At 35.1% G+C, this 24,091-nt stretch overlaps 1 protein-coding gene across 10 annotated transcripts in view; it reads left to right on the forward strand.

The window, feature by feature from the left end:
* The window catches only part of NME7 (NME/NM23 family member 7), a 229,615-nt gene that overhangs the window by 117,415 nt on the left and 88,109 nt on the right, over positions 1 to 24,091 (forward strand). For 5 of the 10 annotated variants that reach the window (XM_009437588.4, XM_063787333.1, NM_001279964.1 and 2 more), the window contains 3 exon segments: positions 6,455 to 6,519; positions 10,147 to 10,215; positions 14,511 to 14,612. In XM_009437588.4, the coding sequence (XP_009435863.1) occupies positions 6,455 to 6,519; positions 10,147 to 10,215; positions 14,511 to 14,612 (236 nt within the window). 10 annotated transcript variants of the gene reach the window in all.

Genomic DNA, 24,091 nt, shown 5'->3' on the forward strand with positions numbered 1-24,091 from the left:
AAAGATTTTATGGTATATATTCAGAAGATCAAAAAGATGTTTCATAGCTGTGTATATACATATATACACATATGTATATTTTTGCATATACATAAATTATTTGATTATTTAATTGAGGTACATACATATGCCAACTAAATATTTTGATTATTTATTTTATTATAATATAATCTTAGGCTCTGGGGCAAGCAAAACTGGGTTTGAAATTCAGTTCTATCACTTACTAGCTATTAAGGCATATTGTTTAATCCTTGAATATAGATACTCAACGTCTATAAAATGAAGATTATAATAGTACTTTCCTCGTAGGCATTATCTTAGTTCATTTGAGCTGCTACAATATAAATACCATAGACTGGATGTCTTAAACAACAAACATGTATTTCCCACAATTCTCCATAGTGGGAAGTCCAAGATCAGGTCCTGCAGGTTCAGTTTCAGGTCAGGGCCCATGGTTTTCTTCATAGATGACACCTTCTCACTGTGCCTTTACATGGTGAAAGAGGCAAGAGAACTCTCTGGAGCTTCTTTTATAAGGGCACTAATGCCATTCACATGGGCTTTGTTCTTGCTGTCTAATCACCTCTTCCCCACAAAGGCCCTACCTTTATCACATTGGGAGTTAGGATCTTAATTTCAGAGGGTCACAAATACTCAGTCCATAGCAGCGTTGTGAGGATTATGTGTAATAATATGTGACTAGCTTATACAATGTGTAGATGAGAAAAAACTAGCTGTTTCCCCAAATTTGTGTTATCCTTTCATTGTGTAGACTTCCTTCTGGGAAGTAACTCTTTTTTCTTGGAGACTTTATTTCCTAACTTTACTGAGTTTGTTGAAAAGTTATCTCTCTAATTTGAATTGCTTTTGCACTTTTGTAAAAAATCAGTTGGACATATTTGTGTGGTTCTATTTTGGGTTTTTTTTTGTTCTGTTCCATTGATCTCTATCACTGACAATACTACACCATCTTTTGGTTATTGCAGTTAATAATGAACCATGAAATTGAGTAGACTGATTACCTCACATTTTTCTTTTTTGAAATTGTTTTAGTTATTCTAGTTCCTTTATCTTACCATATAATTTTAGAATAATCTTATCTATTGCTACAAAAAAAACCTTGCTGGTATTTTGATAACAATTTTGTTAAACTTATTTGTCAATTTAGGGAGAATTGACATCTTTATTGTGTGAAGTATTCCCTGAACACTGTATGCTCTTCATTTATTTAGCTCTTTCATCCAGCATTTTGTAGTTTTCATACACAAGTTCTATGCATTTTTGGTTAGATTCACACCCAATTTTATTTTCTTTTTGAGTGATTATAAATGCTATTATATTTTTAGTTTCAGTGTTCAAGTATTTATTGCCAGTGTGTAAAAATACAACTGATCTAGTATGTTTACCTTGTTATCTTTCAACCTTGCTGAAATAATTAGTTCTAGATTTTTTTTTAGGATATTTGGGATTTTCTATATAGACAGTCATGTCATATGCAAATAGAGACAGTTATATTTCTGCCTTTCTTGTCTGTATACTTTTTATCTCCTTTTCTTGTCTGGTTGCACTGACTTGAATTTTCCAGCACCATATTGAATCAGGGCAATGAGAATGGACATTCTTGCCTTGTTCACTGTCTTGCATGGAAAGCATTCAGTCTTTCACTATTATGTTAGTTGTAGGTTTCTGTAGATGCTGTTTATGAAGATGGGGAAGTTGCCCTCTATTCCTATTTTTTTCTTACAGTTTTTTTTATTTATGAGTGTTATATTTTTTCAAATGTTTTTTTCCGTATCAATATATGCAGATATATATCTATAGACAGATATGTGATCAACATATATTGATGTGTTCATGTGATTTTTCTTCCTTAGCCTGTTAATATATTGGTTGATAGTTTGAATAATGTACCAGGCTTGCATATCTGAAATTAACATCTCTTGGTCATGGTGTGTAATTCTTTGTATATGTTGCTAAATTTATAAAATTTAAAATTTATTGGAAATCATAAAATTTCTAAAATTTTAACATTTGGAAATAATTTTTATGTTTAGCCAGACACAGTGGTATGTGCCTGTAATCCCAGATATTTAGGAGGCTGAGGCAGGAATATTGTTTGAGCCTAGGAGTTCAAGACCAGGCTAGTCAACATAGTAAGACCCTTTCTCATATTAAGTAAATAAATTATTGTTTTAAAATTTTTTAAAAAGAATTTTTATATTTATATTTATAAGGGCTATTGGAGTGTAGTTTCGTTTTTTGTACTGTCTTCGTATGATTTCAATATCAGGATAATACTAGTTTTATAAAGTGAATTGGGAATTATCCTATGTATACAATTTTGAATAGCACTAACATTGTACTTTGAATTTTTTTCTATGCAATTAAATAATATTTGAAAATGTGATTTTTAAAGTCTGAGTAAAAAGTTAGTTGTAGGAACTTATTCTTCTTTATCTAACTTTTTCCTGTTTTTTATTATTTAGAACTTAAAATTTTTTTATTACTAATAATTCTATGGTGAGCATCTTCCTATATATCGTGTGAACTTGTCCTATTTATTCTTAGAATTTGTAATAGATATAGATTATAAATTTCTTTTCATATTGATTAAAGCATAGTGTTTAATATTTAGATTAGATTAAATTTCATATTTAGATTAGGGTTAATATGTAATCATTTTTTTATTATCATTAATGAGACCCTTTTATGGATCTGCAAGACCAAAGCTGATTTCATACTTAATTGCCTTTCTTAATGTGTTGTCATTTGCACTGATGGTGCAAAAGCGATGGTGAATAAAACTGCCACTGCCTTAGAATGAATCAAGGCAGTGGCACCAAACTGTGCTAGTAGTTATTGTATTTTTAACCATCATGCATCTGCAGGGGGAAAAAAAAAGCCATACTTAGTTAAGAATATCTTAGATGCAGTAAAAATAATTTTATTACTTTTTGATCCTCAAATATAGGTCTTTTTAATACTCTGTGTGAAGTAATGTGAAGTACACATAAAGCTCCATATAATGGTTTTAAGGAAAAGCATTTGTGAGTAATCCTATTCACAATTGTTTGCACTGTCAGCTCAATTAGATGCTTTTTCTTTTATGGAATACCATTTTTACTTGAAAGAATGACTGACAGACAAATTGTGCTTATTCAGACTTGGGTATTTGGCAGGCGTTGTCTTTCAAATTAAGTAAGCCTATCATATCAAAAAAAAACAACTGACAATAGCCTTTGCCAAAGATAAAATCCAAGTGAAGATAAACTACAAAGGAAAACTAAACTTAGAACCTTGGAAAACTGTATTCACCACTTTCAGTTTGACAACTTCCCAATACATTGTATAACAGAATAGAAAGACTATTCTGATGAAATTGGTGATGATATTAACAAATTTTTAATTGATTTTTGACGTATAATGAAATGAATCAGCATTTGGAAAATCTGCATAACTCAGTGAGCTGGTATTTGCCAAATGATTAATGTGTGATGTTAAAAATCATGTCTGAGTCATATCATAGTTTCATTCGAAGTACATACAAGATAGACCAGTGGATTTTAATGTAACAGGGTAAAAAAAAGTTTATTGATAAAGGTTTTAGATTATACATTGCAACAAACTTTTAAGAAGCTACCACTTATCAAGTAAAGGAAAATATACACAGTTATTGTAAAAGATTATTAAAATATTCCACTATTTTTCAACTAAATATACTCCAACCAAAACAACATATGGCAACAGATTGAAAGCTGAAGTAAATGTGAGAGTCCAGCTGCCTTTTATTAAATGAGACATTAAAGAGATTTTTTAAAAATGTAAAACAATATCTCTCTTCTCACTAATTAAAAAAAATACTATAATCTCTTCCTGGCCTTTTGGCTTAGATCACATTTTTAAAAAATTATAATTTTTTCCTCACAAAATGTTATTTATGTTAACATTTAAAGGATTTTTGTTATATTTAAATATTTTAAAATTTTGTTTTAACTCATATCATAATAAATATGGATAGAGATAACCTATATAAAGGCTAAGAAACTACCACTTGTCAAATAAAGGAGAATAAGCACACTTTAACTTATATTATAGTAAATATTGATAGAGATAACCTATATAAAGGTCTTCAGTACTATCTAAGAGCTAAAGGGTCTATGTGACCAAAATGTTTGAGAACTTCTGGCCTACAGGATAAAATCCAAACCTCTGTATATGGTCCATAAGTCCTTCTATCATGGCTTCTGCCACCTCTGCTCCCTTCTCTTCTGTCTCATTTCCTTTCCACTCTATTATTCAGTAAGATGAAGATACTTTTATTCCAGAACTATGGTGTTTTACATCTCCTTACCTTTGCTTAATGTTCCTTTTGCCTTGAATATGTATTCTTCTCCAGCTCTTTATATAAAGTACTGTCTCCAAATGCCTCTTGGCATCATTTCAGTTCTAACCTCTCTGTACCTCTTATTCTGTCTTTATAACTCTATCTGTTGGTATGCAATCCCATGTCACTAATTTTGTGCAGGGAGTTTATTTTACTCATTCAGCCATTGGATATGCCGCATCCTCAAGATCTGATCAGTTTCCTACTCTATAAATGCTATTTAGTGTGTTTTGGGTTTCTATGTCCAAAATAATTCAGTGTCTTTCCCCTTATTAATTTGGTTTCATCATTATTTGTTTTCTTCTTAAAAGTACTGTCATTCTTCCATTCACTTGGATTCAAAATCTTGAAATCATCTTTTATCCTTCTTTCATCTTCATACTCTGTATCCAGTTTAATCCCATTGCTTCTTGTTTGAAAATATCTTATATTCACTACCTCCTTTCTCTACTGCTGCCATCCACGCTTTGAAGTTCAAAATAAGAGAGAAAATATTTAAATATATCATGGCCTATTTTTTTCCAATCAGCATTCTAAATGATTTCAAAAGCTTTTGCTATTCTTTCCACTACTTATTCTTTTCTTCAGACCAGCTTGCTCATCACTATTGCATTAGTGACCTTCCTAAAATACTACTTTAGTTTTGTATTTTCTCACTCAACATTTTTGTTGACTTCTCATTTCTTTTGGCAGTGTTTCTTTTTGAAGGAAAACTATTCTCATGGATGCTCAGTGTTGACATAAATTATTTTAATTTTTAGTAATACAACTTAAATATGTCCAAATATAAAACTAAATACAAACTTTTGCACATACAAGTGCATAGCTAAAATAATTTGCAAATTCATAGCAAGGAAAATATAAAACAGAATTTAACATAATAGCATTAATGTGACAGAAGATGTTATTTGCCATAAAAACAAGCTTAACGTGAATATAGTACAGACTCCGAGTTAGGCATGAGCCTGTTCTACTGTGATGACTCAGTTAATCCACCGCTTTTCTGTCTTCGAGCTTCTGAGAACCTTTGTTTCTACAGCATGCTATGATATCATTCCTTCATTTGGTACAGATGTATCATTTGAGAAACAGATCCACCTCTGGCTTTTTCTCACCCCTCAGCCTGCTACAATTAAAATAGCACTACTTGGCTATGGTAAGATAGTAAATACAAATGCACATTCAGACACTAATAGTACATGGTGATTTAGGGTCACTCGGTAAGATCCAGATGATCCAGAATATGGTGTGTGTGTGTGTGTGTGTGTGTGTGCCTTTGTGCATGTATGTGTAAGAGACAGAGTTTTAGTTGACTTGAAAAAAAGAAACTTAGACTTCTATAGGAAACAAATGGAATCTCAAAGTCAGCCCCATTCGCCCAGAGACTATAGACTCCAATATAGAAATCACTCATCTGTAGGATAAAGACTATATTCCTCATGTTGGTATCCAAGGCCTTTATCAATTTGAATTCAATCTCTTTTCCTTTTTTATTTGTTTTTCTTTTCTGTCTTCTTACTGTCTTTTAAATATGCTCACACTTTCCCAGATGTGTGCCTTCTCTCCTATCCCTGTATAAGCCCATCTGTCCTTTAAGGACAGCCTTTAAGGACCATTCATGCTTTTCATTTCCCCTTGAAGCTTCTTCCTATCTCTTCAGTTACAATTTGATTTTTCTCCTTCTTTGAACTCTTGTTTGAATTCCTTCTGTATCTGGTACTTTGGCATTTCGTTTCTTTGTATTAAATAATGCCATTTATAATTGCTTGATTTTTATGTTCTCTATATCACCTAGACTTCAGGGGCTTTAAAGGCAAAATATTATCTTAAAAGTTTTTTGCATAAACCTCAGAACCATTGTTGATATTCCTGAAGCACTTACTAAGGAAATCGAATGATTAGATTTAATGCTCAGTATTAGGGATTTAATTTAGTTTCTCTTGCAAAATATGTGTTTTTTTAAATATAGAGTATAAACAAAAAGTACTTTGCTGTAAAAAATTTGCATTTCTAAGAAACTAAAATGTCTTAAAATTTTGTATTTTTTCACTCATTGTCCTTCATTTTCAGGACTGTTGGGAAAGATCCTGATGGCTATCCGAGATGCAGGTTTTGAAATCTCAGCTATGCAGATGGTAGGTAGTTTACAATGAACCATAATATTTGTGAGGATTTTTTTCAAAAATAGTTATAAAATGCTTTACATTGAATGTTCCCTGTGTACTCATGAACCACATTAAAAATAAAAGACATACTTACTGAACTCAGTAACCTTCCTGTAGTCAAAAAATGGTTTTTGAAATGATTTTTCCCATATAATATTTTACTGAGAGAAGTAATATTCAATGATACACCTAATTTAAGCTTATAAGGTAAGTTTATACAATTCTGGAAACTTTAGTTGCAAAATAAATAAGGACCAAAAACTGTATTTTGTTCTTATAAACAAAAAGTAGAATCAAAGTGAGAAATTGTGATGAGTTTTCTGTCTTCTGGATTCTTCACTAAACAAATAATGAAGGAAGAGAATCAGTTCAGATTTTTTTTCCCTAACCAGTGCCTTTTGCTGGTTTTTGGACTTCCTCTCAAGACTGTCTTTGGAGTTAGTGTATTCTAGCAACTCTGTTGGCACTTGTACCGCTGCACCTTCAGAGCCCATGCTTGTTCAAAATTGCATTGTTCATACATTCCTAGGAAACCTTTCAGTGAGAAACAACACCCACTTTGGTAGAGGTCATACCTTTGTGCTGTACTCATCGGTACATTTGACTAGAAATTGGGCAACAGATTATTATATAAATCAGATAAACAATTTGGTTTTTACAGTGTTTGAAGCCCAGCAAGTTTATGCTTTTTTGATAGTGAAATACCAAAATAGCCATTTTGAAGCTGAGAATTTTCTTACTGGTATTATTTGTATTTTATTTTCTGAAAAGAAACAGCTTTCTAAAGTCTTAAGATTACCCAAAATCAAGGACCAGGACACAAACTGGAGTTTTATTTTGTGCCAATAAGCCAAAAAAAAAAAAAAAAAAAAAAGGGAAATAGTTTACAAAGTCATTGAGCAAAACTTAAAGACTAATGAGAAAATTGATATTTGAAGAATCTTACCTAGAATTATAAAGTAATTGTCAGCCAAAACTTTCTAAAAGTATTAGCTTGGTGATATATTAACAAGATTGTAGGATGACATGTAAGCCTATTTAAAAAAATATAGAAATGTTAGTTTTAAACACTGACCTAATTCTAGATCTACAGTTTAGCATAGTGATTGGTGATTGGGTATAGTTTGTACTAATGAAAAAAATAATTTTAAAAATGATTAATTGAGCCTATAGGTAAGGCATGGTAGTGTAGTAGCAAACACAGTCATGGACTTGTGGAGTCAGAAAGATCTATTTCTGAATCTTGGGTCAGCTGTTTTCTTTTTTTTTCTTTTTTTTTTTTTTTTTTTAAGTTTAGCATGATTGAATAGGACCAGTACTTTATTAACACTGTTTACTGCTGGATTCTCTCTGCTCACCTTTGCATCTTCACAGTATTGCATTTTCACTTTCTTTTTATTTTTATTTTTTATTTTTTTATTTTTTATTTTTTATTGATCATTCTTGGGTGTTTCTCGCAGAGGGGGATTTGGCAGGGTCACAGGACAATAGTGGAGGGAAGGTCAGCAGATAAAACAAGTGAACAAAGTTCTCTGGTTTTCCTAGGCAGAGGACCCTGCAGCCTTCCGCAGTGTTTGTGTCCCTGGGTACTTGAGATTAGGGAGTGGTGATGACTCTTAACCAACATGCTGCCTTCAAGCATCTGTTTAACAAAGCACATCTTGCACCGCCCTTAATCCATTCAACCCTGGGTGGATACAGCACATGTTTCAGAGAGCACAGGGTTGGGGGTAAGGTCACAGATCAACAGGATCCCAAGGCAGAAGAATTTTTCTTAGTACAGAACAAAATGAAAAGTCTCCCATGTCTACCTCTTTCTACACAGACATGGCAACCATCCGATTTCTCAATCTTTTCCCCACCTTTCCCCCCTTTCTATTCCACAAAACCGCTATTGTCTTCATGGCCCATTCTCAATGAGCTGTTGAGTACACCTCCCAGATGGGGTGGTGGCCGGGCAGAGGAGCTCCTCACTTCCCAGTAGGGGCGGCTGGGCAGAAGTGCCCCTCACCTCCCGGACGGGGCGGCTGGCTGGGCGGGGGGCTGACCCCCCCCACCTCCCTCCCGGACGGGGCAGCTGGCCGGGCGGGGGGCTGACCCCCCACCTCCCTCCCGGACAGGGCGGCTGGCCGGGCAGAGGGGCTCCTCACTTCCCAGTAGGGGCGGCCGGGCAGAGGCGCCCCTCACTTCCCCGACGGGGCGGCTGGCCCGGTGGGGGGCTGACCCCCCCACCTCCCTCCTGGACGGGGCGGCTGGCCGGGCAGAGGGGCTCCTCACTTCCCGGTAGGGGTGGCCGGGCAGAGGCGCCCCTCACCTCCCGGACAGGGTGGCTGGCCGGGCGGGGGGCTGATCCCCCCACCTCCCTCCCGGACGGGGCGGCTGGCCAGGCGGGGGGCTGACCCCCCCCACCTCCCTCCCGGACGTGGCGGCTGGCCGGGCAGGGCGCGGGTCAGCTGTTTTCTAGGCATGTGGCCTTGGCCAAATGTCAAGCATTCTTATTCTCAGTTTTCTCATCTAGGCAATGAAAGCATTATTATTTGCCTAAATGGGTTACTCAGCAGATTAAATAAAATAATCATTTCTGGCTCAAATTCTAAGTATTTAATAAATGATATCTTCTATTAGTATTTTGTTGCATTTAGCAAAACATATGTGAATGTTGGATAAAACACTGAAATCCAACAGAATTTCCGCCCTATGGTAGTAATGTTGCCCATAAAAATAAATCCTCCTAGCTTAAATGGTTGTCCATATTGGCAGAAATTTCTCAGTGGGTCTTCAACCCTGACAACAATAAACAAGCAAAATGGAGGGAAAATAAAACTGGGAATTCTGAGGCTACTTTTTTTAAAAAATAAGGTCTTAGTTTTTGAGAACCTTAGAATTTAACGAAATTTTATTCCTAACTAAATTTAAATTCAGCCTTGATAAGAATAAGTCCTTCTAGACTTACTTTGTAAGCATACTTTTACAGTTCTTTTTGAAGAGTAGCAGGAAGTCCACATGACTTGTATAAATGCTTTAACACAAACCAGACTAACTAGGGATTTTTCCAAATGCTTGGGAGGAAAATGGTATTGTTTTCTGTTTCCTCTAAAAGTCTGAACTACTTTTCTTTAGTAATATTTCTTTCTTGTGCCACTAATCTATCAATAGTATAATTAATATTGCATATAAATCTTCTTTTGTATCAAGAATGAGGTTTTATTCAGAGAGAGGTGTAGTGTAGTAGGTAAAAGTATGATCAATGGGGTCAGACTGCTTGAGATAGGATGCCAGTTTGAGGAAGTTGTATGACTCCTCTGAGTCTTAGTAGTCTCATCTGTAAGTTGGAGCCATTAATACTACCTATGCAGTAAGGTGGTTGTGAGGGCTAAATGAGATGATGCACGTACAGAACCTAGAGTGATGCTGTTATCCATTATTATTCTTGATGAGTTGATGTTTAATAACACTTTTTCTTCAAAGAGTAATCTATGTAAAGTTTATGTTTTAGAGTAAAGAAGAGATTACAAGTGTTAAGTGCTAAGTGTGGCTTATTTATTTCCCTTTTGTTGGTTGGTTTATGGTTTTGTTTTGTTTTATTTTTTAATATAGTTCAATATGGATCGGGTTAATGTTGAGGAATTCTATGAAGTTTATAAAGGAGTAGTGACCGAATATCATGTAAGTATAAAAGTAAATGTAAAACATTTGTACTGTTAAGTAAAAAGTATAGGATGCAGTGTTTTGGACTAAGCTCCTGTACTAGGTCCCAAATGGCCAGACTGAAAATCAATACAGAGTCTTCATACTAAAGTTCTGTGTCAACGACCTAGGTTGTTATCTGACCTTCTGAGAAATCAGGAGAGAGCGAGCCAAATTTCCCAAACAGGCTAATTTTGTTTGGTATAATAATGAAGTTTTCTCTGTCTTTCATCCATACAACAAAAAGTAACCTGAGGTAACCTGATGTTAACCAGTCAGTTATTTCCACATTACATTCTTCAAACTGTATACCTTTCATATCTCCCAAAATTCATTGCAACCAGCCTGCAGCTTCCTAAATTCAGTTCTCTTCTTTTTTCTTCCCCCTCTGTAGAGTCAGATGCTAGGTTCAGATCTTAAGTCTTCTAGTTATATGACCATCGACAATTTATTTACCTTCTTTAAACCTTGATTAACCCATTTATAAAATGGGAATAATGCTATTACCTACCTTATGAGATTGTTGTGGGAATTAAATGAAATAAATTATGTAAAACTGTCTCACATATTAAAAGTACTCAGTAAATATTACCTGCTATTATTGTTGTTTTTATTATTATTTAGTCTGACATAATTCTTTGGTAGGAGATTCCATGTTGATTATTTACACCTGTATTTTCTGCTTCAACATGTACAGTCATAAAAAGGTGATAATTCCTATCTCATGCTGTTACTATGATCCACACTTATTGTATATATTGAGTATCTGCTATAAGCCAAATAATCGGTGATGAACAAAAAACATACTGCCTGCATTTATGGAGCTTATGCTCTGGAGAAGATAGACATGAAATCAAATGATCCTACACATAGCTACTTAAGGACAGCAGTCAAAAGGCTGTAAAGGAAACAGAAAGGTTGTTTTTTTGTTTAAAAAATTTGTGACTTAATTAAAAACTAGGGTGACTTAAAAATTCTGAGTCAATTTTTGAAGGAACATGTTATGCTTTTGATGAAGTTCTTTGTTTAACATGTTTTTTCTTTCCATTTTATACATTTTGACAGCCTTGTATGTCTATTTTCAGTGGTATCTGTAATCAACACTGAAAGAGAATGAGTGAGAGAGACAAAGAAAGGAAAAAGGAAGGAGGGAGAGAGAAAAAGAAAGAAAGAAACAAAGGAAAAAAAGGAGGGAGAGGAAAAGGAAGGAAACAAGGAAGGGAGGGAGAAGAGCAGACAAAATTTACTCTTCTGTTTTTGGAAAACTTGTTCATGCCTTCTGCTCCTTCTGAAAATTTGGCTTTGACATTTATATGTAGGCAGTACTTCAATATCAGAGACAGAAAATCAGACTCAATATAATTATCCATAAAAAATCAATTACATATGACCTTTGTGAAATAGCAAAATGGCTTTGGGGGATACACTCAGGAACTCTAATGAGTAGAGTTATGAGTACCGTATAAATTTTGAAGTCCTTTTCCTCCTCTTTTAGCTTCTGTAGTTTGTATTAGCTGAGATGACTGCTTTTGGATCAATATTCAAATATATTCTGTAATAAATTATTTTACTTTGATGTTGTGTATCGTAAATCCTCAAAGTCATGAAAATGGTTTACATGACCCTGCATGGTCTGGCCTCATCTCTTACTACTTTGCCGTAGTCTCACTCAGCTCCTAGCCTCTAAGCTGATCTTCATATATCCCTACTGTACTTCTGCCTCAAAGTCTTTATATCCATTTTCACTTCTGCCTAAAGTATTCTTTCCTATTCAAGAGGGTGAAAAAAATTATTTTTGAGTGTTCTAGACACTGTGAGAGGCATTTTTCTTGGATCATGTTTTTCATTATACAGCTTTATATAGAGAGCTAAGAATCTTAAAACAGTATACTTATATTTTTCCCCTATTATTCTGTGTGCTGTTGTTCTCATACATTTTACATCTATATATGCTATAAACCCAACAATACACTGCATTTGCTTTGAACAATTATGTTTGAAAGCAACTGAAAATACAAAAATTAGCTAGATGTGGTGGTGGGTGCCTGTAGTCCCAGCTACTCAGGAGGCTGAAGCATGAGAATAGCTTGAACCCTGGAGGCTGAGGTTGCAGTGAGCCAAGATCGTGCCACTGTGCTCCAGCTGGGCAACAGAGAAAAACTCTGTCTCAAAAAAGAAAAGAAAAGAAAACAACAGAAAGGAAAAAAAAGAAAAATAAAGCAACTAAAAATTAAAAATGCATTTTGTGTTTATACTCGACATGTTTACTGTTGCTTTGTATAGATTTATATTTTTGTCTGGCATTTTTTTCCTTCTGCCTAAAGAACTTCCTTTAATATTTCTTATTATATAATGCTTCTGATGGTGAATTGTATCAGGTCTTTTTTGTCTTAAAACATCTTCCTTTTTTCTTCATTTTTGAAAAATGTTTTCCCACCTGGGTATAGAATACAGATTTACATTTTTTGGTCATCGTTGTTGTCATCCTTATCTTTTTCCCACTGTTATATAATGTTCTTTCCCCCGCCCCCCCCCCAACACCCTGGCTGCTTATAAAGCTTTTTGTTTTTGTTTTTAGCTAATTTTATTATTATGCATCCTAGTGTACTTCTCTTTACATTTATTATCCTTGGGTTCTGTTGGATCTATAGGTTTATGGGTTTCAGCAAATTTGGAAAGTTTTTAGCACTTATTTTTAAAAATATATTTTATGTTTATCACCTTTTCTTCTCTTCTGAGATTCTAATTACACATATAATAGACAGCTTGACATGGTTGCACAGCAGGGCTTTTTTCTTCTTCTTCATTTTTCTTTCTCTCCATGCTTATATTTGAATAGTTTCTATTGAATGTCTTCAAATTTATTGCTCTTCTGCAGTGTCGTATCCTGTTCACCCCATTCAGTGTATTTTTAAATTTAGATGTCTTAGATTATATCTCTAGACGTTGTATTTGGATCTTTTAAATATTTTTTATTTTCTCCTCACCAAGTTTATATTTCCTTGTATAATTTGAGGATGTGGAGCTTATAATAGCTGTTTGGATATCCTTTTTATGTCATTTATTTAATTGCTGGGTCTATTTATTGAGTTTTCTTCTGGTAATGGTTAGTATTTTCCTACATATTTGCCTGCCTGGTAATTTTTTTACTGGATACTGTATATTGTAAAATTTACATTGTTACATGGTAGATTTGTAAAGAGTGCTCAATTTTGGTCTGGCACCTAGTTAAATCACTTGGAATCAATTTGAAACTTTTGAGTCTTGCTTTTAATCTTTGTAGGATGGGTATAGAGCATCTTACAATCTAGGGCTAATTTAGGCCAACTGCTATGGTGCAGTACCCTTCTGAGGACTCTCCTTGATGCTCCATATATCATATAAAAAGGCCTTTCACTCTGGCTGGTAGAAACATAAACTCTTCTCAGCCTTGTGCTGTCTCTGAGTTGTTTGGTCTACTTTCTGGCAATTCTTTCCCCAGCCTCAAGTAGTTTGCTGTACACATGTGACAGATTAGTAGCCAAAGACTCATGGGAACTCCTCTGCAGATCCTGTAGCTTATTTTCTGCATACTCCCCTCATCTCTCCAGTATTCTTTCCTGAAAATAAGGCTACATTGGCCTCCCCGAAGTGCAATCTTTGTCTTTTCAACTCAGAGAACGTTGGGCTCTGTTGTGTTTCCTCTACCTGGTCTACTGGTCTGGAAACTGCCTCTAGACAGTAAGACAGAGCAATTCTACAGCTCACCTAATCTGTTTCCATACTTTCAGGGGTCATAGACCTGTGCTGCCCATCACCCAGTGTATGAAAACTATTGTTTCGTGTATTTTATCTAGTTTCTAGATGTTTAATATGGGAGAATAAATCTGGTCCTATTATTTCTTGTTGCTAGAATGCATTATGATTTTTAAAAGGTTTTTTAGGATAAAACCTTTGAAATTTATATATATATATTTAGTAATGTGAATTCAACAACATTGTATTCAAGAAGGCCTTTGCAAGGAAGATATACTAGAAGATCATTCCAAATAATGAAAGTGTCGGATGATAAAGCATTACATTAAAATGTGATAGGAATGGAGAAGAGAGAGCATATCTAAAAAATATTCTTCAAGGAAAAATGGACAGAATTTGGGAACTGCTTGATATGTGGGATATGAGTGGGGAAGAAGTCACAGATGACTTTAAGGACATTAGTGGAACAGTGAAACAATTAAAAGAGGAGAGTTAAAAATTGTTAAATTCTTTTCATTCTTTTATATTACATATCATAGAACATGGTGACAGAAATGTATTCTGGCCCTTGTGTAGCAATGGAGATTCAACAGAATAATGCTACAAAGACATTTCGAGAATTTTGTGGACCTGCTGATCCTGTAAGTTATTGTTTAAAATATTATCCTAGTTTGTGTTATCTATTCACTATTTTAACAGGTTTAAAATTTTTCGTTTGTTCCTTTAAGTAAATAATATAAAAATGAATATAATATACAAAGTTTTAATTCAAAATGGCACTTCACAAAATTTATTTTTACATAACATTCCAAGAAAGATAATTTTTTTTGTTAACTTAGTGACAATATAGAATAGGCAGAAGCATTTACGATCGCATTTTCTTTTTTTCTTTCTTCTTGCTAAATTGTCCAGGTAAATACATTTTGCAAGCTTCATAATAGAAATTATCTAAGGTATTACATATCCTTTGACATAGGGGGGCCATAAATAAAGCTCTTATAATACAGTGGCAACATACCAATACATAAATAAATATGGGCAATGAGACTTATGTGAAATTTGGTATTCACTAGTATACCTTTCAGTTTCTTTGGGTTTTCTTCCTAAAGCAAACTACTTTTTCTTGGACATTTAACAGTGCATGTATGTATGTGTGTATAGGTGTAGGGGGGTGACAAGTAGAAGTAGCATTAGAATGCTATGATAAAGCTCTATGCAAATATTAGAAACTTGATAGGATTATGGGAAGTATTAATGATTTAAACACTAACCTTAATGTAAATGTACTGTTTCCTGTACTTTACTATTATTTATAAGTAGTTTATTGAAGATGAGCAGCCAATTCAATTTAATTTTATTCAGGGCATTATTTATTATTTTTAAATTTTTTTTTTTTTTTTAGTTGGAGTCTCACTCTGTTGCCCAGTGTAGAGTGCAGCGGTGCAATCTCGGCTCACTGCAAACTCCACCTCCCAGGCTCTAGTGATTCTCCTGCCTCAGCCGTCTGAGTAGCTGGGACTACAGGTGTGTGCCACCCTGCCTGGCTAATCTTTTGTATTTTTAGTAGAGACAGGGTTTTATCCTCTTGGCCAGGCTGGTCTTGAACTCCTGACCTCAGGTGATCAGCCTCTCTCGGCCTCCCAAAGTGTTGAGATTACAGGCGTGAGCCGCTATGCCTGGCCATTTATTGAACACCCTTAGATGTAAGACAATAAATCCACAGCATCTATTAAGAAATCATCTTGTGTCAAAGTGCTGCTAGATTAAGCCCAGTAAGGGAGAACAACACTCCTGTTGTCAGTGATCTAAAAGTATATACATAAAGATCTTTTAGAACACTTACAGTGCCACATGCAAATAAGGATATTGTTATTTCAGTAAAATCCAAATGTTGGATTGTGTAGCAACAGAGCAGTTAATATGACCTGAAAGTAGTTAAGAAAACTTAAAGGAAGAGAGATATAAGCAGGGGTATGAAAGACAAATTAGGGCACAAAGAGAATGAGAAAAGATCTGAAGCATGTGCAAAAACACCAATGAAGGAATTTGCAAATTTACTGTGGTATACAGCAAGAATATTTTCTTGACTTCAGTGGGAAATACATAGCTGGAAGCATAAGGAAATACATTTTCTTAGATAGAGGAAATATGGTAGAGAATTCTGGTAGAGATGGGTGTGATTTTAGCCTTAGAAGCCAGGATAAAAATTGTAATTCTATTTAGTTTGAATCCCATATCATAGGAAATTGGAATTCCTTGTATGCAGCTTAATTTTGACTATACTGAATTGTTACTTTGATGCAACTAGGTCAAACTAAATTGGAAGAGATTAAAGGCAGAGGCTCTAGAAATAGAAAGAGACAGACCTGATGACATCAATAGAGAAAGTCGGCAGGACCTCCTTTATATCTTTTCAGGGAGAAAGAATAGATACTTAAATAATACATGTGGTTGTGATAGAGTAATGATTACAAGGTGACTCTGTTGCAAAGGCCATTGAGAGAAATTGGTAATGATGCTGTTTACTGAAAATTAATTATAATAAATTAAGAAGGGATTGCTTTTTGGCTAGATGAGTAAAGGTAACAGTTTTTGCCATTTTTAACATTTTAAATTTCTGATTTCTGTTTGATGGGCAAGAGGGGTTTTTGTACTTTTTTTTAAGGTAAGTAAAACTGTGAGTGATCAGCTTGACCTAACAAACAGAAGTAAATTAAAGAGATAAAAACTAAAACAAAAAAGGAAAGAAATAAGATGATTCATTCTTTTGTTCTCTCATTTATTCAATAAATATTTATTGAGCCCATGTCAGTATTTGTGAATATATAGAAGCCCAGGCTGGGCATGGTGGCACACACCTGTAATCCCAGCATTTTGGGAGGATAAGGCAGGAGGATTGCTTGAGGCCAGGAGTTGGAGACCTGCCTTGGCAATATAGTGAGACCCTATTGCTATAAAATTACACGTATATGTGTGTGTGTGTGTGTGTGTGTGTATACACACATAATTATATATTTTTTTCTATCTTTATTTTTGTTATATATATATTATGTAATAAAGTTGATATAATATAATCCTCAAAGATCTTAGCCTGTGAGTAAACAACTGTAAGTGGCTAATTTCCATGCAATATGGCAATTGCATTGTTAGATATCTGCAGGTACTCTAGGAACCCAGAAATATAGCACTTAGCTCAGCCTGGGAATGTGTGACACAGTGGTTTGAATGTGTCCCCGAAAAGTTCATGTGTTGGAAACTTAATCCCCATGTGTATATGTTGATGGTATTTGGAAGTGGGGCCTTTGGGAGGTAATAGGATTAGATAAGGTCATCATGGTGAGGCCCACATGGTGAGACTAGTGGCTTTATGAGAAGAGGAAGGGAGACCTGAGCTGACATGCACACTCTTGCCCTATCACCATGTGATATCATGCATCATGTTATGACACAGTAAGGCCTTCACCAAATGCTAGTGCCATGCTCTCAGACCTTCCAGCCTTCAGAACTTAGTTATTTCTTACAGAAATAACTTTTAAAAAATATTTTCAAATGCTCTCACCCAGCAGAAATACATTTATTTTCTCCATAAATTGCCTAGTCTCAGATATTGTAGCAAAAGAAAATGGACTAAGATATGTGACAAATGTCAGGGGAGACATGGCTTCTGAGCTGAATTGTAAGGAATTAGAACTTATCTTAGTGATGAAGGTGGCAAATGATATGGTTAAAGTTTTGAATGCCTAAAACAACAACACTTTGGGGCTACAGCAAGCTCTTTATTACTGCTGGAACTAATGTTCAGCGCAAGGAATGATAAAGGATGGGGTCATTCGGGAGGAGCTGGGGAGTGAGCAGGTTCACGATCATAGAAGAGTCCCGAAAAGAAAACAATGCTGATTCCCATTTTTTTTCTAGGTATTTATTCAAGGAACATTTATTGAGTGAATAGTATGTGCAAGGCTCACTCCTGGGTCCTATTGCTGGGGCATAAAAAAGATGACTAGAATACGTTATATTTCCTTAAGGACCTCGTAACCTCATGATAGCTCAATCTTGAAACTCTTTCAGGGCCCTGAATCTTGTCTCATTAAGTATGGATGGCATTACTCTACTGTGTTTTTTTGGTTCATTTTAGTTGTCTATAAGTTCCTCATAGCATTATAGAAAGTTGCACCACAGGGATTTTAAAATTTGGAACTGATTTAACGTGTAAAATGTTAACAGTGGTTATCTTTAGGAGGTGGAAATATGATAATGTTTCAGTTCTGTTTTCCTATATTTTGCAAAATTTCTTTAAAGTACTTATATTACTTTTATAATAACAAAAATACTTTTTATCTTAAAACCTGAAAGTTAATGAACTTTTGAATGAGGAGGCATATACTTCTAAGAACTGATTATCTTGTGTCTCAGACTCCTGAGTTACATTCTGTTTCTAAGTGGAGATCCAGGATGTCAGGCAGGACTGTATGCCTTTGATGGGGGTTTTCAAATCAGAAGAAATACTATAGTAGTTACAATCAAGCTATGTTTTGAGGGCAATAAAATGGCTCTTTCCCTTTGGTCTCAGAATTTCAAAATCCATTTGATTCCTTTTCTCCATTCTTTTCTTTCCCCCTTTTCTCTCCACCTCACCAACAAATGGATATTGAATGCTTACTGCATGCCAGTAACTGCTAGGTGCTACTAGGTTTATATTAATGATCAAACCAATACAGGTTTGTTTCTTGAAGAATGTATGATCTAGCTCTAGGAAGAGATAGAATTGATAATTAAATAGTAATCTTACCTTAAAGTGCAGATGTGCCAGTCTATTCATGTATTATATTATCTTAAAATAATTTAGAAATTCATTTCTTCATTGCCTAGTCACTCCCATATCTAAAGAAAGACCCTTGGTGATGAGATGTGCAAATATAATTAGTGCTTGGAAGATGGCCAGGTACCTAATGGCCATGCAATAAATATTTGATGAACTAATGAATAAACTGGCTATATTATATATATATATACCTAACATCTGGTACTAACTTATTATTTAAATATTTTTTCTATCGAAATGGGTCCTGCTTCTTACAAATTATTTTCTAAGATATAGAGCTATTTTATAAAGTGATTCACAAGAAAGTTCAGCCTAACAGTGACCATTAAATCAGTTTGTAACTATATATGTTGCAGATTGATATGATTTCATCATTGATGTCTGTGCTTTTGGCATATTCTTCCCCTTCCAGTTCTTATAGCTGGAAGGAATGCTCATTATGTATTAACAAAATTTCTTTCGGTCTCTCTAGAAGTGGTGTCCAAAGAGGAGAGGGTGCACAAGACAATTCATTAGGGAGGGGGGAAATATTAGACTTGCAATTGCTATTTACTATCTACAAAGTAATAATGAGATTAAGTTTTAATAAAATATAATGTGTGGACTGATAAGACTGCATTTCTATAATTTATTTAAAATATCTGCTTAAAGCCCTGCAGTGGCTCCCTATTACCTTCCATAGGAAGGCTTTCAAAGTCCTCCATGAAACAGCCATTCCTACTTCTAGCCTCATTTCTTGCTGCATTTTGTGCCTTTCCTCTGTCCTCTGCATTTGCACTTTACCCTCCACTAACGTCAAACTGGACCGGGCAGGGTGGTTCCACCTGTAATCCCAGCACTTTGGAAGGCTGAGGTAGGCAGATCACTTGAGGTCAGGAGTTCAAGATCAGCCTGGCCAACATGGCGAAACCCCATCTCTGCTAAAAGCATAAAAATTAGCCAGGCATGGTGGCGGGCGCCTGTAATCCTAACTACTCAGGAGGCAGAGGCAGGAGAATTGCTTGAACGGGAGGTGGAGGTTGCAGTGAGCTGAGATTGCACCACTGCACTCCAGCTTGGACAAAAAAGTGATACTCTCTCTGTCTAAAGAAAAAAAAATTATATATTATATCACATTGTTTATTCTTCCTTAATAAACCAGTGTCTTTCTTCTTTCTTTCTTCTGTTTCTATATCCTTCTCTTATTGTCTTATTGACAGAGAAACTTCCTCAGCTATTGAAACTTTGCCCAAGCACCTGAGAATTAAATATTGGTCCCACCACCCTCAGACAGAATGGCTACTTCCTCTTTTGTGGCCTCATTTTACCCCATATATACTATTTTTATATCACCTGTTAAATTTTACTGTACTTATTTATTTACCGTCTGTCTACTTCCTGAAATTGTTCCCCAAGATCATGTTTTATTCATCTTAGTATTTCTAGCATGTAGCAGAGTACCTAGAATGTGGAAAACACTTGATAAATAGTTGATGGTGGAACAAATGAATGGAAGAATACATCTAGAGTCATGTACTGGACAAATGAATAGATTTTTCGAAATAGAATATGGTCCTATTAAAAAGTCCAGGATTTCCCCCAGACTTTTGAATTTGCCTTGTTTTCACCACTCATATTGTAGTATGACATGATATGTAAAATATTACAGATCTGTTAAATATATATGTATAAACGTGTGTATATATGTATATATTCATATATCTATATTCATATATACACATATATGAATATCCAAAATCTATTAAACAGGAAATCTCAGAAGAAGAGAGCATCCACACCTGAAGACAGCTTAGCGTAAGATGAGGAAGGTTCAGACTTGGAAAGACAACCTAGTATGGGGTTTTAGAGCCCAGGTGGGGTAAGCATGGTTTCCCTGTAGAAGGAATGGCCCGGCATAGGGTGCCTGATCTTATGCACAGAGAGGAGGGCCTGTGATCCTGGGGAGCAGCCTGGCATGGGCAGTCAGAACCTGAGTGAGGTAAAGAGAGCATTCACACTTGGAGGCAGCCCGGTGCCAGATGGGCATTGATACAGAAGGGAGATCTGGCCTGGTGTGTCAGAGCCTGATTGGCATGACCAAGGCATCCAGGTGAGAGGCATCGCCTCGGTCAGGATATTGAAGCCTGTGTGAGATGAGAAGAGCATCTTCATGGGGAATAGGTGATGACAGATATGGGAGGTTGGTTATATGTGGTAGAATTCATCAAATAACTAGATAAATTAAAGACAATAGGAGCCAGATTTCTCTCAGAGGAGAGATATACAAATACAGAAAATGAGAAAACTGCAATGAACTTTGTGTTCGAATTGAAATTGGAGATATGATATGAAGGCATGGCTTTCAATATACAGAGATTAAATGTAGAAATAAAAGATATAAATGTGTGTATGTGTACACACTCAGAAAAATACATCTCTCTCTCTCTCTGTCTCTCTCTCTCTCTCTATATATATATATATATGCATGTATTCCCATACACATATTCCATAGCGAAGAACATACCTAGTTTCCAGATCTTGACTTCTAAATACCATTCTTCACTCTAGGAAATGAAGATCCTCAGAGAAGTGAAATGGCAAATTCCAGAACTGGGGGAAGCAAAATACAATATGATCTTGGAAAATCTTTTTATGCTAGAGTAATGGTGACATGTCAATAGGACACAGAAGCCAGCTTGAAGGGGTTCCACTAGTTGAATCGAAACCAATTTGAGCATCTAAGTAAATCATGATAGCAACATGTTATAATCTATTCATTGTTACTAAAATAGGAAACCAAGACTTTAGACAAATAGTAATTAATTAATCAAAATTTTGTTTAAAATGGGATATGTATAGTTTCAAAATCCCTTCCCACAAAATATTTATTAATTTAAAAAAAACCCTTAACATTATAGTTAATAATGTTAACGTAGGCTGGCAGACAATAAGAAATATTTTAAAAATGTAGTGATCAAAGTGAATATCATAGATTGGAGGAAAATTAAATCATATACCACAAGATAGGATGAAATAAAAAGAATATAACATTATTTCTGTGATATTCCTGCCAAATATTTATAACTGAATTCAATTATACAGAAATATGACATGCCCATGGCCTCTAATCTTTAGAAATATAAAGGTCACAAAGTTGAATAAAGACTGAGGAACTGTTCGGGACTGAAAAACACTGAAGAGACATGATATCTAAATGCAGCATGTGATTCCAAGTCAGGATACTTTGGCCATAAATGACATTATTGAGATAATTAGTGAAACCTCACCAGGGTCTAAGTATGAAGACTGTATCGTGGTTATATAGGAGGCTGTAGTTGTTGGTAAGAAATATAAACTAAAATATTTGGAGGTAGTGGAGCATCAGGTTAGCAACTTATTTTTGAACGATTCATAGCAAAAACAAATTATCTGTAGTCTATTAGTAACTTTTCTATAAATTTACAATTCTTTCAAAATAAAACTTAAAATGTCAAGTTTTTACAACTCAAAAATAAGTAAATAAATAAAATGTCATTGTCTGTGAAGTCAAGGCCAGCTCCACTGAAAATGTGAAAGAAATAGATTATATTGTTTAGCTCCTTCCTCTCCTCACCATAGTCCTGAGATCTCAGCCCTGGGTTCCTCTATTGTCTTAACAGAACAAAGTCTCTAAGCAGGTCTGGTCAATTTGGTCACACTGAGACACAAATTACTATTCAGAATCAATATATTACCATTTCCTTGGGGATTTTTCCTTTTCCTTTACTTTTTAAACAGATTTCATTATTTTTATTTAAAAAAAATTTCAATTTTGGAATTTTAGTTTCCAGGAAGCTAATAAAAGCTGACTTACAGGACTTCATAGTTGCCCTTCAATCATTCATGCATTCATAAATGTTTGAGTGCCTACTGTGTGCCAGGCAGTATTCTAGGCACCAAGGATACACCAGTGAACAAAACAAATGAGAAAGTGAGAGAGACAGAGAGATAAAATCTCCTCACAGGGCACCAAGCTTACATTCTAGTTGGAGACAGATAATAAACAAATAAAAAATAGAATACGTAGTATTTCATATGATGGAAAATGAAGAAAGGAAGCGACCTGAGTTAAGGAAGTGTAGATAGGATTTGATTATAAGTTGGAGTCATCAGAGAAGGGCTCACTAAGAAAGTGATATTTAAGAAAAGATTTAGCTAGGGACAGTGGCTCATGCTTGTAATCCCAGCACTTTGGAAGGTTGACGTGGGAGGATTGTTTGAGGCCAGGAGTTCAAGACTAGCCTGGTCAATATAGCAAGACCCTGTCTCTATTTAAAAACAAACAAACAAACAAAAATAAAACAAACAAACAACAACAACAGACCAGACTGGGCAACAAGGTAAAACTTCATCTCTACAAAAAATACAAAAGTTGCCAGGCATGGTGGCACATGCCTGTAATAGGTTAAGGCTGCAGTGAGCCATGATCGCACCGCTGCACTCCAGCCTGACTGACAGAGTGAGACTCTGTCTCAAAAAAATTTGGGTGTGTGCACATGTGTGTTCAAGTTTATGTGTATATAAATATATATAAATATATTTATATATTCTACTGGCACATATACTACCTGGCACACAGTATATAGGTATACAAATATATTTCCATATATTTGTATGCATATAAAGACTTGAATATGTATAAATATATGTAAACATATATACATATAAAGCTCTTGAAAAAGCCAGCCATGCCGATTTCTCAGTGAAGAGCATCCTAGGCAGAAGGAACAGCCAGTGCAAAGGCCTTGGGAGAGGAGCTTGCTTGAGGTAATCTAAAAACACCATGTAATGAGCAAGGTAGAAGATAAGGTCAGAGAGATGAGGGACAGGGCAGATCTCATAGGTCCTCATAATGACTTTAGCTTTTACTCTAACTGGGACCATAAGTTATTGAAGAGTTTGGAGAGAAGAGTGACATAATTTGATTTTAAAAGAATCATTGTTACTAGTGTATTGAGAATAGTCTAAAGACAAGAGTAGAAGTTATAATCCAGGTACAAGATGATGGTGAGTTGGACCAGGATGGTGGTAATAGACATGGTGAGAAATAGTCGGGTGTTATTTACCATGTGTTTACCTTTTTTCTGTTTATCTCAAGTGGATGAGTAGATGAAGGTTAAATTGATGAAATAGAAAAAGGGAAATGGAAGAATCCTTAGTTCTACGGAGTACAAATGGAATAAAACAGAATTCTCTCTACTCTGTTATGATTTTATCTCACTCTATTGATGAGAAAATGGAAGGTGAATTCATATTCCTGCCTGTCAATTTAGTACATAA

The sequence above is a fragment of the Pan troglodytes genome, chromosome 1, assembly GCF_028858775.2.
Source record: "Pan troglodytes isolate AG18354 chromosome 1, NHGRI_mPanTro3-v2.0_pri, whole genome shotgun sequence".
Taxonomy (NCBI): domain Eukaryota; kingdom Metazoa; phylum Chordata; class Mammalia; order Primates; family Hominidae; genus Pan; species Pan troglodytes.